At 40.1% G+C, this 20,454-nt stretch overlaps 1 protein-coding gene across 1 annotated transcript; it reads right to left on the reverse strand.

Annotated features, from left to right (window-relative positions):
• Positions 1-373: 373 nt before the first annotated feature.
• Positions 374-11,434, reverse strand: LOC139445213 (protein FAM185A-like). The gene is made up of 7 exons (XM_071226350.1): positions 10,795-11,434; positions 7,467-7,576; positions 6,870-6,962; positions 5,764-5,944; positions 4,865-4,960; positions 3,851-3,982; positions 374-3,232 (listed from the first exon to the last, which is right to left on the reverse strand). Exons 1-7 carry the CDS (start codon positions 11,342-11,344, stop codon positions 3,123-3,125), a joined length of 1,272 nt encoding a protein of 423 aa, XP_071082451.1. The 5' UTR covers positions 11,345-11,434; the 3' UTR covers positions 374-3,122.
• Between the last annotated feature and the right edge of the window lie 9,020 nt (positions 11,435-20,454).

A 20,454-nucleotide genomic window follows, 5' to 3' on the forward strand; every position in this document is an offset into this window, starting at 1 on the left:
GTCTCACAATCAAGAGAACGGGTCTTTGAAAACTACACAAAGACACACTGTCGTTTGTGCTGTGATGGGTAGATGGCTAAGGTTGTCGTGCATACACATATCAGCAACTTGTGATTGAAAGTAACTGCTTTGAACACAAACTATTAACTATTAATTTCAACAAGCTCATTTCCCATGTTAAATACCCTAGTCTGGTCTCACAATCAAGAGAACGGGTCTTTGAAAACCACACAAAGACACACTGTAATAGACACTCAACAAAGACACACTGTAATAGACACTCAACACATCCAAAACACCAACATTTATACTGCAGTTGTGGAACACTTTTATTTCGTTACATTATACATGCAGTGACCTGATAGCGCACCCACACAAACTGATTGCAAGTACCATTAGAAAGGAGAGAAATGGGAAGTGACATGCTGGCCCTGTTGCATGTAATTGATGCAATACACATGTGAACATTGACTAAGACTTTGATATATTTTAACAATATTTTCCATGCAAAACACATGCCATAGAGAACGCCATTTATCATCCAAAGCTGGCTCCAACAGGAGGTACTGCTGCACTGACATTGCTTCACAATGCTTACCATTGTGACATCATCGGTTACCATGACATCACTATCAAATGACATCACTAATGGCTCTGCTACTTAAGCTGATTAGCAGTACATTTTACACTTCTGACATGCTTTTAACTGTCTACAAACTATAAAAGTTTGAAGAATGATTTTGGATGAAAAAATAGAATCTCACCAGAGTGTCTTTTGATATTAAACATATCAACAATCATTGATAAAAGTTTAAATCTCCTTGGCTTGGTGGGGGCACGGGTGGCCCAGTCGTCGCGATTCACTGTGCAGAGTTGCGGCCCTTGGGTACGCCAGAAACCTATGATTGTGGGTTCGAATCTCGGTTCGCCCCGATCATGTTTCTAGGTTTGTCAGCACCATACCTGTGCTCGTGGGTTTCACCGAAGTGGTAAACGTCTGAGACCTGCATCACTTCGGGCTTGCAAACATAATAGCTTCTGTCAGTCAAAATATAAATGTGTAGATCAAGTTTTGATCATATCATTTTGGGCATAATTTATTTCATTTTTGGTCGGTGTTGTGAGAAAATAAAAATGCTTATGGACAGATAAATACCCAAAAAATGACGCTAATTTTATTACCTTTGCACTCCAGTCAGTCAAATATGTAATTCCTGACTCAGAAGTCTGTTATTAAGTGATAGTGTTTACCATGCTGACTTGTATATGTACTTGGTGTTTGCAAGTACTTTCACAATCAGAAGTTGCCTTCAGTCTTAACTTACAACTTCCAGTTGGGCAAACACATGCTAACAACAGAAAAAGCTTAAAGTTGAAAGTACCATGTCTATGGATAGGGAACTGGGAATTCTGGGTTTGAATAGAGATCCCCTGCAATTTATGCTTGTCCACCCCATGGGGATTCTGGGCTGGAATATAGGTCCCCATGCTTGTCATGAGAGATAACTAAATGGACCAGGTGGAGCCTTGGTTGTCCTGGGATCCCAATTGTGTTGAGTGATGTTCATGATGTCAATCATTGGATTGTCTGGTCTAGATATGATTCTTTACAGACTGCTGTCATATAGCTGGAACATTGCTGAGTGCAGCGTTCAACAACAAACAAACCAAACGCCCAACTAGGCTAATAAGAAACCCAAATAAACTTATGATGTAATGTGAATACTTAGGAGGCCTAGTACAGTACAGAAAGCTCAGTGCTTTATAAGAAAGACATATGCTTTATAATCTGGTGATGTCACATCTGAATTTGGCAACATGGTTAGTGTAGCATGTATTGTGAAGGAACAAATACCAGTATGACATCATCTAACATCAACTAAGGTGCAACAGTGACTGGCAATGAATGACACAACCACTCCACAATGACCTCAAAGATGACTGACATTTGACGAGGGATTCATATATATATATATATATATATTCATATATAAGTCATCAGGGCTGTAGAGGTAAATGTGCCTCGGAATGAGGATGAAAAAGAGTAACCTTGACCTGTGACTAATCTTGGCTGAAAGTTTTTCAAAGCAGGGACCCATTCTAGTGAAGACATGTACTTTGTTTAATGATAAAAGTGCCTGCCGTGATATTGCTTGAAAGTTGCTAAAAGTAGCGTAAAGCCAAATGGATCCGTTCACGTGGTTCTTGCAATCTCAAATTAACCGCCCCTGATTTCCATAAATCACTTTGATTTACTGTGCTACTCAGTCTAACAGACCAATCAGAATGCAAGTTACAAAACAGCCTTAAAATTTGGATCAGCAATATCAACAACATGGCGACCAGTACCACTGATTCTGATAGAGCATGCAAGAAATTCAACATTGAAAAGCTGACTGACATGAGAAAGAAAGCCCTAAATAATGTTTTTGATGGAAAGGATCTCTTCATGTCTATTAACACTGATGGTGGCAAGTCCCTTCGCTTCCAAGCATTCCCTGCAATCTGCCTAATTCCTTATTCCTTATCTCCACATTTGATTGGTCGGTAAAATGTTAATGAAAATGAAGGAGGGTAAATTGAGATTGCAAGAACGTGGAATGGATCCAGGGCTTAGTATAGGCTTGCTGAAATGCGAGCCCTGGAGATATGGAGGATGATATAGTCACAGTTGTGCCATGACTGTCAGTAGTGATATTCTAGCTGTAGCAGACGTGGATCAGTCCAACTGGAGACCAAGGGAAGATAACCAGATGTGCCATTATTGTCAGTAGTGATATTCTAGCTGTAGCAGACGTGGATCAGTCCAACTGGAGACCAAGGGAAGATAACCAGATGTGCCATTATTGTCAGTAGTGATATTCTAGCAGTAGCAGACGTGGATCAGTCCAACTGGAGACCAAGGGAAGATAACCAGATGTGCCATTATTGTCAGTAGTGATATTCTAGCTGTACCAGACGTGGATCAGTCCAACTGGAGACCAAGGGAAGATAACCAGATGTGCCATTATTGTCAGTAGTGATATTCTAGCTGTACCAGACGTGGATCAGTCAAACTGGAGTCCAAGGGAAGACGTGCCGTTAACTACCAGTAGTGATATTCTAGCTGTAGCAGACGTGGATCAGTCAAACTTGAGACCAAGGGAAGATAACCAGTTGTGACAAGTGATCCTGACTGCTCCTTTCCTTGTGTGTGCACATATCTCCCCTCCCCCTTGGCTGGTGAGAAAACCTGAAACAGAAATTGTTTCAGTTATCACAAACGAAGATCTCAGAGAGGCTCTTGTCTGATGGAGTTCGTCACTGGGTCCATCTGTAGTCCAAGTATATCCCAATGATGTTGTCCTACAATACCCTTTACACAACGAACATTCAAACTGCATGGATCTTAAAATGCACAAACACAACTTCACTGTTTGGCTGTGCTCAAAGACAGATCCAGGACTCATAATTGTACACTTTTAGGATGAAAAGCGACAGGCCTCGCCCTGTTATCCTCATTACTGTGCATTAAATGTCACTCACCCTTTCAACACATTAAAACATTAAATATGGTATGAAGGTTAAGCTGAAATTAGGCTGGTTAAGCTTAAGGTTAAGCTGAAATTAGGCTGAAATAAAATGTTTGTTCTGACTGGAACTATTTTTTTTGCTCAGTTGTTTTTTTATGCTAAACATACTTTTCACTTTACAAAGAAACACAGTCAAGACAATGACAAGCTCATGGTGTTGGCTGCAAATGCTTTAACATACAATCATACCCAAGGACCCGAGAGTTTGATGAGGGTCATGTTTGCACAAATATACAACCATTATCTAATGTACAGATACAACACATCTTCCTGCTGACCTTCATGTTTGGTTTGACCTTTGTGAGATGATGTCGTGTGGTCAAACTTGATGTCATCATCAACAGCCAAGGAATCAGCTATGACTCTCATTTCGGATTCTAGGTCTTTTCTGCATTTCAGACTGATGTCACCTGCAAATACACACAACACATGTACAGAGAATACTAAACATTGCTAAATGAGCTCCCTTGTAATACTTATTCACTTGTTTCATGAAAATGGTATCACAAGGGAGCTTGTTTAGTATTTTAATTATTACCTGCCGTTTATACCTTTTTAAAATGTCATTTGATCAAACTATGGGAATTCCCATCATAAACTAGGTCAAAGATATGAAAACAACATTTCAAGTGTAAATAAGCAGACATCGATGTGATCCACAACACGATCAAACTGAGTTTAACAGAATAATACAGATCAAATACATTAAAAGCTGACACATATAACTTTAATACCATACAACTGCCATACTTTAGAACTCGGCACCAAAACGTTTATAAACATGTCACAATGTCATAGGACATGATATGTGAAAATTTTGTTGCAAGATACACTGGCGAAATAATGCCCTGTGACCTCAGCCAAGCAACAGGGTTCCGGGGGTCATCGAGTGTTCATAAGCTCCTCCCAGTGATCTTATCAACCCCACACATTGTCATTGTCAATGTCATTGAATAAGCCCAGCGATGTTGAGAGATTAAACAATGTGTAATGTATGAGGTAGGCAACTGGGGTAGGTTATTCACATTGTCAGACCAGTCCCTTAAGTACTGGTAATAATGGGAGATGACCAAAATTGGTATTGTGTGGCCATAATGGCTGCTGAGAATGAATATAGCTTACTTGGATCAGTAACCATTGGTTAATGTGTTTTGTTTGTTCAGATGTGACCGGTGTCATCCTGTTTATATAAATGCTCACACTATCAAGCACTAGTTTGCATGGTTCACGTCTCTGTAGCGTGACACCACTGTGATGCCGCTACAGACGATGCCCAGCCACTGAAGACTCACCTGCACCACAAGACACATCTACTTTGTCGTGTCGCTCTATGAAGACATCAATATTGCCATTGTCTATTGCAGCAGTCAAATCTCCATTTAAAGTATCTGAAGGCAATGTTTTAAAGGATGTCAGAAAACATGTTTTATGATAATAGAATTCATCAATACTAAAATTCTTACGGATGTCCACAATGTGTATTAACTTTTTTCCACTATGTATTTCTAAAATCATTATCAAATAATTTAACTGTCCAAATGAAAAAAAGAGAATGGGGTTAGCATGCATTCTATTGTTAGGATTGTGTCAGGCACACTTGTTCACTACCATGTCAAACTCACACTTTATTATATACATGTAGCGGCCTTTATGAAAATCATTCATCGCGATCCTAGTTTCACATATTTTAAATACACGAATGTATAATCATAAGAATTAATTTTTGGAATATTATAACAGGATGTGGATATTAAAATCTCTCACTCTCTCTCTCCATGTGACTTCTATTCAACAATTCTTGATGTCATCGTTTCAAATTGGCAACAGATTGATTTCAATTATGCAGCTTAAATACACAACAGGTCAAGTTCCAGTTGACATCCGTATGACCAAAATGTGGACATTTCAATGATTATATATTACTCATTGCAGTTTATATATCACACACATATATATATGTATCAATAGTGACTGGTTTCAGGTCAGCTTCCCAAAGTCATACTGGATCTACTACTTCAAACAGACTGCATTTTCTTCAGCTGATTTTGAAACTCAAGGGAGATAACTCAGATCATACAACAGTCATGACTGTTCTGCTGGGTGGGGCTGTGTGGCCTGCTTTGTCCTAGGACGTCCTATCACAGGGTGGAGCTGCAAGGTTCAGAGTAGGTTAAGATGTACCAGTACACACCTACAGTGAGGTTCCCAGTGTCAATTTTTACATCAGTATTTCCATGGCAAGAACCAAGATGTACATCACCATGGCAACTGAAGAAGTGACTCTTGTCTGCATAGATGGCCCCTATATGTAAGTCTCCTGCGTCTGTGATACACTCTACAGTTGAACCCTGGAAGCGTTTCCCCTTGATATACTGAAAGGAAGAGTGTTCAGTGAGTGAGCAACTCTTATTAAGTTTACAGATTTGAACAAAAAAAAACACAATCAGAAAACAGAAATAGTTTCAAGTTATTTTTTATTTAGCTGACCACTCAATCTTTGATGGAAGACAAAAATAAAAAGTCAGCCACAAAAACCTAATTGTTAGCTTTTTAAATCATGAATGACTGTGCACATTCTCAGCTACTAGGAACACAATATAAGTTCTCCTCTGCAACATTAAATACATATACAGTAAAGTACAGTTACAACGAACTCAAAGGGACTACTAATTTTAGTTCGTTATAACCGTAGTTCGTTATAAGCATATATACAGCATAACTAAAGCAAATAGTCTGGACCAAAAAAGTAAGTTTGTTATATCCGTCAGTTCGTTATAAGCATGTTCGTTATAACCGTAGTTTACTGTATATATTATTGTAAAAGCATTAAACATGTTGCACTAACAGATTTACCATTTGATGGTGGACAAGGTGGGTGTGTTTGACGTAGCCTTGATGTTGGACAAGTTGTTAGATGCGGCCTTGAACATTATTTCAGTTCTGTCAGTTTAATGTGGAAAGAAAACCCACAGTGATGCAGGCTAAACTCTGTAACCTGGCACAGTGTTGCCACCAAACTAACTTAAGTTAAGGGATTCTTGTCATAACTCTAAATTTTAAAGTTAAAAAAAAAGAGTGTGGACATTGGTATCAAACCTGGGATTTGCCCCATGACCAGAGGCCCTGAAGCTGAAGATGAAGCTCAGTGAGCCAGACATGCCAGATATCCCATTTGTGTTTTGAAAATATTGATTTGATATAAGAATACTGTAGAGACTTTATCAAATATTAATTATTACTCAGGGCACTGAAATGACACAACACGAAAAGTTGGTTGCCATGGAGACATCAATTTACCCCTTTTCCTGCGGCTCTGAGTGTGATGTTTCCCTGCAGCAGAGAGTCACTAGTGATATTCCCATTACTACATTCCACTGCCACCCGGCCACTCTGAAAGGAGGAAGACATCTTATGATTTGTTTACTTGTTGATAATCATTCAGATTATATATATTTTTTTTGAAAAGTGCAAAAAAGTAACAGATAGATTTGAAACAGAATCAACAAAGTGGCCTAGCCTGGGGATAAAATATGGTGATAAAATTTGGGGGTGGGGAGGTGGGCTGAAATGATTCACAGTTTGGGGCATAGGCAGAGAGAGTTATTTAATTGATAAACATGATGAGTATTGGACATATTATACCTATTTTCCTGATGTTATTTGATTTTGACAAACTGGCATCCTCTGGGAGGGCTGGGAATAACAACATGTTGGGAGTGTTTTTCCCCAAAATGTAATCAATGTACAATTATATTTGTTTTTCTATATACTCATTCAGGAAAAATTGCCACATACGCCCTGGTCCCCATAATGACTTAAATAATATCTTCCTAAATAGTGTATTCAGAACAGTGGAACACCAGACAAATGTCAGTCATGTGAGAAAGACAGTACCTTCACACTCTTCAACAGGCAGTCTCCCCTTGTGAGCACCACATCAATATCAGCACACTCCGTCTTTTTGATAGACACATCACATGGCTGTGTATTTCTCACTCTCACATCTAAATAACAAAGAGTGAGTGATCAGGCAATTCAGGGCTAGATTGATGAAATACCCGCTTTTATGTCGTAAACATGCAAGATTTTTGTTTTGTCATACAAATATTTTCTAAAAACAGTTGAGATGCCGTGTTTGTCATCCCAGTCTCTTCGGTCCTGCATTTTCATGGACTTAGAGCGTGATATTTGTTCCTCTTTTCAGTTCCTGTCGCTGGCAGATCACACAAAAAGTATTGCCAAAGCTGCATACAATTAGTTTTGTTTGTTTGTTGTTTAACTCTGCACTTACTCCACTCAGCAATATTCCAGCTATATGACGGCGGTCTGTAAATAATCAAGTCTGGACCAGACAATCCACTGATTGACATGAGCATCAATCTACACAATTGGGATACAATGACATGCATCAACCAAGTCAGCGAGCCTGACCACCAAATCCTGTTAGTCATCTCTTACAACTAGCATAGTCACCTTATATGGCAAACATGGGTTATATTTATTCTGAACCCCCCCTAGATAATTAGACCCCCAAAATGTCTGAGGTTATAAAAATTCCACAAAAGACCTCCTATATGTTTTCCCTTCAAAATGGCGTCCCCCATGGTACAAGTTTTTTTGTCACAATTTATTGTTTTATTGCATTTTGACAGCTGCACAATCTGATATATTATGAAGACTCTTGGCAAATATGTTCTCAAATGTCATTGTGAACTATTTTGTCATTTCATATTTGATTACAGGTACATTCATTTGAGTGTTTAACGCACCTCATTTAACAGTCTGCCCAAATTAACTCGAACACATATCATCCTACCTACTGACCTGTCTTTCTTTATTTTTGGTGACACACAATTTCATTTTTTTGCAACATTTTGATACATAAATATATTTTCAAGCACTTTTGGGGCAGTTTCTTTTTTTCAATAAAATCCCTAAAAGTCTACTGCATATTTAAGTACTTAAACAAAACTAGCTCTTCTTCAAATGCTGTTTCAGGTGACTTCTAATTTGCAATTGTGCATCAAGTGATCACAGCCCCCCCTAAGTGTGTCCCATGTCACACTGACACACAACAGTCTGACATTTATCTCCGCTCCATCAATCAGCACAGCACTTCCATGCATTAATATACTGCATTTGAGTTCATGCATGCGTGATGCCTGCATTCAATCAGATACAAAACACAGGTGTGCATCTGAGTTAATATATCGTGTTTTATTTGAAAATTGCATGCATATTTGTATGCAAGCCACTCAGAATTAATTGGGTACCGGGTCGTCATAGGTCATGATTTATTTATCATATTTATGTATTTCATGCAAACACGAAGGGATCTGGAGCTCTGAACTACATACAGTGCAACCCTTTACTATCTAGCTCATTACTGATTCCTACTAACGTAAATGAACATCTCCGTAACAAATGTCTGCATGTTTTAAATGTATTTTTTAAGTTTTCTTTTTTTTCTGGTTCTATTCAAAGTTTGGAAAATATTGCAGCCCATATTTAAGAAGAAACTTGAAGAATAATTTACACTGCAATTTACACTGTATTACTGAGCATGCTGAGACTCCCCTGGACTAAAAACATATATATGGACCCAGGTAAATTCCCATATAACAAGGGGGTAGGTTTAGAAATGAGAGACAGCTTCCATTAGGGGTCTGGTCTAGAGGGTAGGTTTAGAAATGAGAGACAGCTTCCATTAGGGGTCTGGTCTAGGGGGTAGGTTTAGAAATGAGAGACAGCTTCCATTAGGGGTCTGGTCTAGAGGGTAGGTTTAGAAATGAGAGACAGCTTCCATTAGGGGTCTGGTCTAGAGGGTAGGTTTAGAAATGAGAGACAGCTTCCATTAGGGGTCTGGTCTAGAGGGTAGGTTTAGAAATGAGAGACAGCTTCCATTAGGGGTCTGGTCTAGGGGGTAGATTTAGAAATGAGAGACAGCTTCCATTAGGGGTCTGGTCTAGAGGGTAGGTTTAGAAATGAGAAACAGCTTCCATTAGGGGTCTGGTCTAGAGGGTAGGTTTAGAAATGAGAGACAGCTTCCATTAGGGGTCTGGTCTAGGGGTAGGTTTAGAAATGAGAGACAGCTTCCATTAGGGGTCTGGTCTAGAGGGTAGGTTTAGAAATGAGAGACAGCTTCCATTAGGGGTCTGGTCTAGGGGGTAGGTTTAGAAATGAGAGACAGCTTCCATTAGGGGTCTGGTCTAGAGGGTAGGTTTAGAAATGAGAGACAGCTTCCATTAGGGGTCTGGTCTAGAGGGTAGGTTTAGAAATGAGAGACAGCTTCCATTAGGGGTCTGGTCTAGAGGGTAGGTTTAGAAATGAGAGACAGCTTCCATTAGGGGTCTGGTCTAGAGGGTAGGTTTAGAAATGAGAGACAGCTTCCATTAGGGGTCTGGTCTAGAGGGTAGGTTTAGAAATGAGAGACAGCTCCCATTAGGGGTCTGGTCTAGAGGGTAGGTTTAGAAATGAGAGACAGCTTCCATTAGGGGTCTGGTCTAGGGGGTAGATTTAGAAATGAGAGACAGCTTCCATTAGGGGTCTGGTCTAGAGGGTAGGTTTAGAAATGAGAGACGACTTCCATTAGGGGTCTGGTCTAGGGGGTAGATTTAGAAATACAAGAAAGTTAAAAATTAATTTGGGGGGCAGAATTACACTTCATGATCTGGTGCCCCAGGTATTAACAGTGTACTAAATGACCAGTGTCAAACTGAGATATTGCATGTGTTTAATAACATAATTAACTGACTGATGTACATCACACAGTTTGAGTTTACAGACAAACAAAGTGGGTTTATGACGGCTTGAATCTAATTTGCTTGGACTGCCAAATGTGTAGACTAACATCCAGTCTATGAAATGATATTTTTACAGAAAAGTTCACTGAAATATCTGGCAACAATATATCACAGATAAAGTCATAGGGTATTATTGCGTGTTTGACAATTTTGTTTTACTGTATTCTAAAGGTAGGCCAGTATGATAAAAAAGAGCAAAGAGACTTCCTTCATTTTCTAAACTGAAACTGTCGTAATCTAGACTTGCCAACTATTATAGACTTGCATGGCCTGGACTTGTTTAAGGCTCTGAATCACAGACTAACTAATGATTACTGCAATGAATATTGGTCGACTGTTAATTAATGATTATGGTACATGCCACATAAAACATTATGACTAGATGGGGAATCTTGGTTGATTAAAAACGTGATATTTACCAAACTTCAGCGGCAGTTTAATGCTGCATATCACAGGTAGGACTATCCCGTCTGCCATGGCGGTCGTCACTGTTAGGTTCTTCTTATCACCACATAAATCTATCTTTAAGTTGTAAATGTCTGCGAATGATCTGGCTTTGTCATTCTGACCATCTTCCTTGGTGAGTATTGTTATTAACGCCTTGTTCATTTCCGGATATTCCTGTGGATTTAGAGTTGAGATTTCAACGTCAAACGGGACATTAATGTCAAGTTTCCCGAAAGGGTCAACTTCGTAAATCCATTTTTCTATTAATCTGCCTGCAACGGACAATTCGCCAGTTGTCAAAGTAAGATTTTTTGCTAAAACTCTCTTTGAAACAACGGGGTTGTGCTTACGAGTCATTGCAACCAGCATCATTGCAGATCGGTGAATTCTTCGATGAGATTGTGAGGCTTGTTGGAATAATTTTGTTATCATTTCGTCAGCTTGAAACGTTCGGCAGGTTATTCCCTGTTGGAAATACGCACATCTTTGTGTCACAATCCTTGATAACACACATTGAAACATGCCACGATTGACAGGCTAGCGCCGACCTAAGTTCTATCAGTGAAATCGCTGTTTTTCTACACAAAATAATTATGCATTGAAACACTTGTTCACAGCGACATCTGTAAGGGAATCCCCAGTCTCGTTTTCATATTTTGGGAAATCCCTTCCGGTGGAATTCCCTTCAGATAAAATTCAACGAAGAGGACGTACAATATACTTATTGTGTTTGTGGACATTTTTTGTGAACGTCGACCTGTGAACAATTTGTTTGAATGTTTTAGTGTTCAGCTATTCTTTTATAAAAAGGATGCTTTTTATACGTGTTTTGGTTAAAATGTTACATAAAATAAGAGTTTGCTTAAAACAGCTTAACTCTCACCTTCCGAATGCTGACATAAAGATATATCAGTTTCGACGCTGGCGTATGGAAGGGAACGCAACGGGAATGTGTGTGACATGGTATCACATACACCGCGTGACATGGTATCACATACACCGCGTGACATGTTATCACATACATGGTGTGACATTGTATATCACATACACCGCGTGACATGGTATCACATACACAGTGTGACATGGTATCACATACATGGTGTGACATTGTATATCACATACACCGCGTGCCATGGTATCACATACACCGCGTGACATGGTATCACATACACTGCGTGACATGATATCACATTGTATCACATACACTGCGTGACATGGTATCACATATATGGTGTGACATGGTATCACATACACCGCATGACATCGTATCACATACACGGTGTGACATGGTATCACTAATATGGTGTGACATGGTATCACATACAATGCGTGACATGGTATCACATACACGGTGTGATATTGTATCACATACACCGCGTGACATGGTATCACATACACCCTGTGACATGGTATCACATACATGGTGTGATGTGGTATAACATACAGCACGTGACATGGTATTACATACATGGTGTAACATTGTATATCACATACACCTTGTGATATGGTATCACATTCATGGTGTAATGTGGTATCACATACACCTTGTGACATGGTATCACATTCATAAGGTGATGTGATATCACATATACCGCTTGGCAACATATCACAAACATGGTGTGATGTGATATCACATACCCAGTGTGACATGGTATCACATACACAGTGTGACATGGTATCACATACACAGTGTGACATGGTATCACATACACAATGTGACATGGTATCAAATACACCGCGTGACATGGTATCACATACATGGTCAGACATGGTATCACTTACAGGGTGTCACATTACAACATTCATGGTGTAATGTGGTATCATATACACCACGTCACATGGTACTACATACACCTCGTGACATGGTATCACAAACATGGTGTGATGTGGTATCACATACACAGTGTGACAAGTTATAAAATACATGGTGTGACATGGTATCAAATACATGGTGTGATGTGGCATCACATACACCGCGTGACATGGTATCACATACATGGTGTGATGTGGTATCATATACACTGCGTGACATGGTATCACATACACCGCTTGACATGGTATCACCTACACCGCGTGACATGGTATCACATACATGGTGTGACATGGTATCACATACACCGCGTGACATGGTATTACGTACACCGTGTCACATGGTATCACATACATGGTGTAATGTGGTATCACATACACTGCGTGACATGGTATCACATACATGGTGAAATGTGGTATTACATACACCGCGTGACTTGGTATCACATACTCCGCGTGACATGGTATCACATACATGGTCAAATGTGGTATCACATACACCGCGTGACATGGTATCACATACATGGTGTGATGTGGTATCACAAACACAATGTGACATAGTATCATATACACCTTGTGACATGGTTTCGCATACATGGTGTGACATGGTATCACATACATGGTGAAATGTGGTATCACATACACCGCGTGACATGGTATCACATACACCGCGTGACTTGGTATCACTTACACAATGTGACATAGTATCATATACACCTTGTGACATGGTATCGCATACATGGTGAAATGTGGTATCACATACACCGCGTGACATGGTATCACATACACCGCGTGACTTGGTATCACTTACACAATGTGACATAGTATCATATACACCTTGTGACATGGTATCGCATACAGGGTGTGACATGGTATCACATACATGGTGTGACATAGTATCACATACAGGGCGTGACATTGTATCACATACACGACTGGAGAGAGAGTCTGACAACAGTCAAGGGGCCATGTAATCACTCTTATACGCTCAGACATACAAGATCCACTTATCCACTTATCCCTCCCTTTACCTGTTAAAAATGTAGGTAGCTATGCGAGTAGACTCCCCAAGACCACTCTCTAAAACGGCCCCCATGTTATATGCAGATGCAACAGTGTGCACAGGGAAGTATATGTTCTGCTCAGTCTTCATCTCGCCATCTATGATATACGTTGTCCCCTCATGCAGCATGAATACTCCCCCACTTGAATAATCTCTCCCCCCCCCCCCCCCCCCTGTCTGATCAAACAACACTTCGCCAGGTGTTACTACGAAACCGGAGCTTGGTAAAACATTATCCAATGAATGAATGTTTGTTTGTTGTTTAACGCCGCACCCACCATTATTCATGCTATATGACGGCGGTCTGTAAATAATCGAGTCCGGACCAGACAATCCAGTGATTGTTATCGTGAGCATCGATCTACGCATTTGGGATACCATGACATGCATCAAACAAATCAGCGAGCCTGACCTTCCTTTAGTCGCCTCTCACAACAAGCATAGTCACCTTTTACGGCAAGCATGTGTTGCTGAAGACCTATTCTAACCCGGATCTTCACGGGTCTGGCAAGCATGGGTTGCTGAAGACCTATTCTAACCCGGAACTTCACGGGTCTGGCAAGCATGGGTTGCTGGAGACCTATTCTAACCCGGATCTTCACGGGTCTAACGAATGAAGGAGATAAGACACAATTACTTATCTATTCAGATATGTTTTTAAACTGAACCTCTAGTTATATATACGTGGAGTGGAATCAGTCAGGTAACACACCACACAAGCTTCGCTTGTCGATCGCAGCGAGTGTCGCTGTTTGCAATATTATTCAGGATAGATAGATAGATAGATAGATAGATAGTTAGATAGATAGATAGATAGATAGATAGAAAGAACTGTAATTGTATTGTTTACTAGACTCGGTGGTAATTCGACCCGCGTGACGAGATGCGTGTCTCGAGTTTCAGTTGTTATCGTTGTTTACACGGCTAATTTGTCGACATAATGAGAACTAACCAGAGCTGTGACGGGCGGAAACATACACCTTCAGTCAATCGAGAAAATGGATACTACGACACAATGTTACAAACCTTTGACTTATCCGATATACTGACTTGAACGGATATACAAATGATACATTAAGATTTCTGTCGGGGCCTTGACGTTAGAGCGTCTAAAGCAATATGTCGACTTCATTGATACAGTTCAATGTGTTTCGCTTTTTCTATAAAAAAAACCCAACACCTTTTGTGTTGCTAAGACAATGCAACTCTTTCTTTATGGAATGGTTCGCATTTTGTTGTATTGTCTGTTGATTGCATTGATCTACTAAATGTCAACTCTAATTTAACCATACGTGATGCACAGTACAGCCAAATACACATACTATATACAGAGGGCTAACAATTTGATATGTCTTAAACGTGCCCAGTGCAGAGAACACATATCACATAACTTGTGTTAAACTGTGCTATAGTCCGGACTGACTATCCTGTTCATTGATTTCATTGCGAAGCGTACACTGCCTTCAAATCTGGTGCTACCCCACGCGACGGTCTACCTTTTTCATGGTAATTCAACCGGTACAGTTTTCCTGTCACCAAGGAGCTGAATGCTTGTCAATATCACAACAACACGTCAATCAATCGAAATCGATTCAGCTGGGAAATCCGCTCGGCTCGATCTGTGTTGGTGAATGGTTGTTACCAACGAAGAGCGTATTGAGTATATATCTCTTTAACAGAGTCTAGTAATTTAATCGTAATTTTGGACATGCTTTTGGTTCAAAAGTGTTATCAAAGGTTTTTATTTATTTTGTAAAATGAATAAAATAATTAATTTCACGATAAGTAATATTATATAGATATAAGTAAAGCGTTTTTGTCTTTGGATTGGGTCCGGGTAGAATGAAGGGATACCACACCCTGAATAAAAACACAATCAGGATAGGGTCATAAAAAAAGTGAAAACATTGTTAATATACTTGTCCGCTTTTCTTGAAACAACCTGACCATTTTGTATGAATGGCTGTACCGTTAATGACGTACACCGGAGTACACACATGCGTGATGATATCCGATCAGCTGGAGACCGCTTGCTGAAGGACCACTCGCCTGGGATAAACTCAACCCTTCTACAGTGGAACCTCTTTAGACCACACTAGGTACACTGGACGCTTCACTTGCTGGACAGTATATCCGGAAATAAATGAAATCCTCTTTATTTGGAGATACTACGGATATGTTTCTAGTGTTATAGTGAGTGAGTGAGTATGGTTTTACGCCGCTTTTAGCAATATTCCAGCAATATCACGGCGGGGGACACCAGAAATGGGCTTCACACATTGTACCCATGTCGGGAATCGAACCCGGGTCTTCAGCGTGACGAGCGAACGCTCTAACCACTAGGCTACCCGACCGCCCCTCTAGTGTTATAGCCGCGGTACCATGCTATCCTATCCCTCTCTCATATTAGGGCTAGTTTGTCTGTTTGTTTGTTGTTTAACGCCACACTCAGCAATAATCCAGCTGTATGATGATGGTCTGTACAAAAACAAGCCTGGACCAGACAATCCAGTGATTGACATCATGAGTATCAATCTACGTACTTAGGATACGATGACATGCACCAACCCAGTCGGCGAGTCTAGTCACCCGATCCCGTTAGTTGACCTCCACGCCTATGAGGTCACAGGCATGGAGGTCATATGCGTGGAGGTCACAGGCGTTGGGGTCACGGTCATGGAACGGATCTTTGACATCATATTTTAATTTTCAAATTACTCGTCAGTATGTTGAGTAGAAATCCATCCGAATTAGTAAGTTAACGTAATAATCAGTACTATATGTAACAACCGTTACAACATAAACGTAAGAAAACAATGATTACTTAAATTGGCACTGCATACAGATTACCGAATTATCCATTAGATGTTTTCCCACGGGATGAATATATAACATTATACACATGTGGCGTTTCTGAGCGATTTCAAACAAGGTATCTGCCAGTGATTTGAGGTGGGGAAGTGGGGTGGCGATGTGCATCCACGTGTATGGGTGTGTGTGCTGCTTGTACTAGTCGATATCCCGAAATCATAGTGCTAGTCCACTGAGATACCATGCCGCAGTTTAATATCAATTCCCCACTGAGACACACTATACTGACAGCATTTTAGCCCCAAAATACCGAGAGCCCGACAGGGCAACAACAAGCACTATCTTCTCTTTGTAAGACGCGGCCGGGGATCGACATCCGGGCCTACCGCTCTCCTTGCGGACGCTCGACCACTAGACCACGGACACAGCCCTATTGATTTGAGGCTGAGCTCACATTGTTTCTCTTGGGCATGGATGTACTTCCTGTCAATTCAATATTTGTTTGTCAGCCATGGGCTGTTGAGTTTTCAAAGACCGACTGCGTCACTGCGGACAAGACTATTCGATTTGCCCCACAAAGAATCCTGGAGATAAAGACTTATGGACAAACTGTAGTTTATCGAGGTTACCATGGCGGATTGGGCGGCACAACACAGATCAGCTTGGTCGGGTGTGGACGATTATCATTTATTCATATACCCAATAATATATCCTGAATGACAGAGTATACTCGGAGGGGTGTGTGTGTGTGTGTGTGTGTGTGTGTGTGGGGGGGGGGGGGGGGGGGGGGTATCCAAACATAATTTATCCCCGAAAGTTCTTGATAAAAACTTGACTGTTGAAAAAGAAAGAAAGCAATTGAATGACACAAAAATTACATTGTTGCAAGGCGTTTTTCTTAACATCTGGTTTTGTTGCTGTAGCTGAACAAATAGCTATTATCAATATAAAATCCCAGCTCTCCGCCTACTATCAAATGGCCGGTGCCAAAGAGAAATATATATCATTTGCACGGAATGTATGATATGTTAATTTAAAATATACATACATATTCAGTAAACACACTGTATGTATAAGCCTTGGTATATATTATGTGTGTGTGTAACATTTAGAGCGGCCTATTGCAGTGACATAGGCGTAAACACTACACAGTTACATGGGCGTTAACACTACACAGTTACATGGGCGTTAACACTACACAGTTACATGGGCGTTAACACTACACAGTAACATAGGCGTTAACACTACACAGTTACATAGGCGTTAACACTACACAGTTACATAGGCGTTAACACTACACAGTTACATAGGCGTTAACACTACACAGTAACATAGGCGTTAACACTACACAGTTACATGGGCGTTAACACTACACAGTAACATAGGCGTTAACACTACACAGTAACATAGGCGTTAACACTACACAGTTACATAGGCGTTAACACTACACAGTAACATAGGCGTTAACACTACACAGTTACATAGGCGTTAACACTACACAGTTACATAGGCGTTAACACTACACAGTTACATAGGCGTTAACACTACACAGTAACATAGGCGTTAACACTACACAGTTACATGGGCGTTAACACTACACAGTAACATAGGCGTTAACATTACACAGTAACATAGGCGTTAACACTACACAGTTACATGGGCGTTAACACTACACAGTTACATAGGCGTTAACACTACACAGTTACATGGGCGTTAACACTACACAGTAACATAGGCGTTAACACTACACAGTTACATGGGCGTTAACACTACACAGTAACATAGGCGTTAACACTACACAGTTACATAGGCGTTAACACTACACAGTAACATAGGCGTTAACACTACACAGTAACATGGGCGTTAACACTACACATTAACATAGACGTTAACACTACACAGTTACATGGGCGTTTACACTACACAGTTACATAGGCGTTAACACTACACAGTAACATAGGCGTTAACACTACACAGTTAGTGTTCATAATTTTTCATAAAGGGCTCATCTCCCAATTGAATTCATATACACTATCTAAGAAATTGTATATTTCGCAACTGTCAACTATGTGTGCTTTGACTGTGTATTACGGGTGGACGCACTGGCCTACAGTAAAGGTTAGGCAGTTTGCTTTGTTTAGAATCCAGCAGAGCGTAAATTGAAAGGACTAGTGTTGTTCTGTGAGCATGGTGATTTTGCCAAACATGAACCCTGTAGAGATCGGGGAGAATGGTATGTCAATAGCTTGTTGGTGACCCTGAATACTGAATATCGACCTCAAGTCACACCGTGTGCTGATATGCAGCCAAGACGGTACATATTGCACCATGATATGACGGAGTTCAGAAATGTGGAACGAATCGGCCACTTTCGAAAGTGCATGCAATAGCGGATTTATTTGATTTGAGGGTGACTGGCTTTGTGGGTAGTCAAAGTCAAAATTAGTATAATTGTGTGTAGGCCTTTGGCCCACATACAAGAAAATGCAGTGACAATAATACAATGTGAAGCACATTACATAGATTTTACGACTTCCTGTCTTTGTTTATACGCATAATATACAAAATATCGCAGACGTTTTAATAACTCATCCTGAGTTGTACACACTAGTTTTTTGAATTTATATATAGTTGGAAACTTGCAATACAATTCTGGCAAATAAACTTTACGTAGCTAAGTATAGTGTTTACAGATCAATACGAAATGATATTCATATTCAACCGACATATTGCAAACAGGACACATACGTAAACATGATTCAATAGATTGCCATCTACCCTCGTTTTTTGTCGTAAAGGTAAAACGTTACATCTTAATTTAATAAAAACACTGCGTGCATGTTTGCCATTGTAAATGCTCAAATATCTTTCAGGTTCAAACAGTGTTTTATATTCTTTATACATCATATATCGTATAGTCTTATACACACTAAACATATGAAGATGATATTATAAAGAAATTAACACAATGGGTCTAAAGTATTTATTAAACTTGCAGAATTTTAAAACTGATTTATGTGTTATTCCCGGTATGATCTGAGTTGTAATGTGGTGTGGGTGGTGGGTGGTGGGTGGTGGGTGGTGGGTGGTGGAATGGGGTGTGGTGAGGGTGGGGAGGGAGGGTGTGGGTGAGCAACGTGTGGTGCTAACGTATCATTGACTGTAGCAAACACTCCCCTAAACGTGTAGTGTAGATTTCATATACCTATCACCTGGCGGTGACGTCGCTGCACGAAGTTCAGCCCCTGACACGCACCGTTACTCATGGATGTACTTGCTGTTGTCTGTTCCGCACAGAATACTGAGGCGGTGATGTGAAAAACACACACTAATCATATCGTGTAATTTAATGCAGCTTATCAAGATATGGTCTGAATCTTTATTTCACACCAGTAAATCACTATCACATGTGAGCACACGTAGGCTAGTATTCATTATTCACACACGATCCCGAGTAAGGCAAAGTATAGTTGACGTACATAGCAACGTGGCATGTCGCGTCTTGTCCGTGAACTTGACAAGTATGAATAGCATGTGCATATCAAGTACGCATGCCTCGATGGCAGCCCTGGAGATATCGTATTATACACCATTACCTCACGCGCTGAAGAATAGATTCCCCCAATACTGCATTCGTCTTTTGATTTCGTCCAACATCACCGATTATTGAATTAAATTAGATATTTTTGTCAGGCATTGTAGTGATTGTGTTAAACCGACTGACCTTTCTGTATGAAGCCAGCTTATAGCGAGCCGGATCTAGTTAATTGATTTCTGTATTTGCATCAGGCAATGTCAGCTTCCAAATTAGATATGATTAGAATTTATCGAAACATTTAACAACAATTACTGTATGACATTACACCATGAATATATCAGTGGGTAATATGGGTTACTGTCACCCAATTTAGACGTTATGTTTACATATTCCCTTGTAGATAACCTAATT

Source organism: Haliotis cracherodii, unplaced genomic scaffold (genome assembly GCF_022045235.1).
Source record: "Haliotis cracherodii isolate W230 unplaced genomic scaffold, xgHalCrac1.p SCAF_6, whole genome shotgun sequence".
NCBI classification, from domain to species: domain Eukaryota; kingdom Metazoa; phylum Mollusca; class Gastropoda; order Lepetellida; family Haliotidae; genus Haliotis; species Haliotis cracherodii.

Bases quoted from the DNA above. Each gene is read 5' to 3' on its own strand.
- LOC139445213 (XM_071226350.1), bottom strand. From the start codon at position 11,344: ATGTTTCAATGTGTGTTATCAAGGATTGTGACACAAAGATGTGCGTAT. The intron at 6,963-7,466 runs GTACTGTCTTTC...TCCTCCTTTCAG, and splicing joins GCCTGTTGAAGAGTGTGAAG to AGTGGCCGGGTGGCAGTGGA. The intron at 3,233-3,850 runs GTCAGCAGGAAG...TTTCTGTTTCAG, and splicing joins AGGTCAAACCAAACATGAAG to GTTTTCTCACCAGCCAAGGG.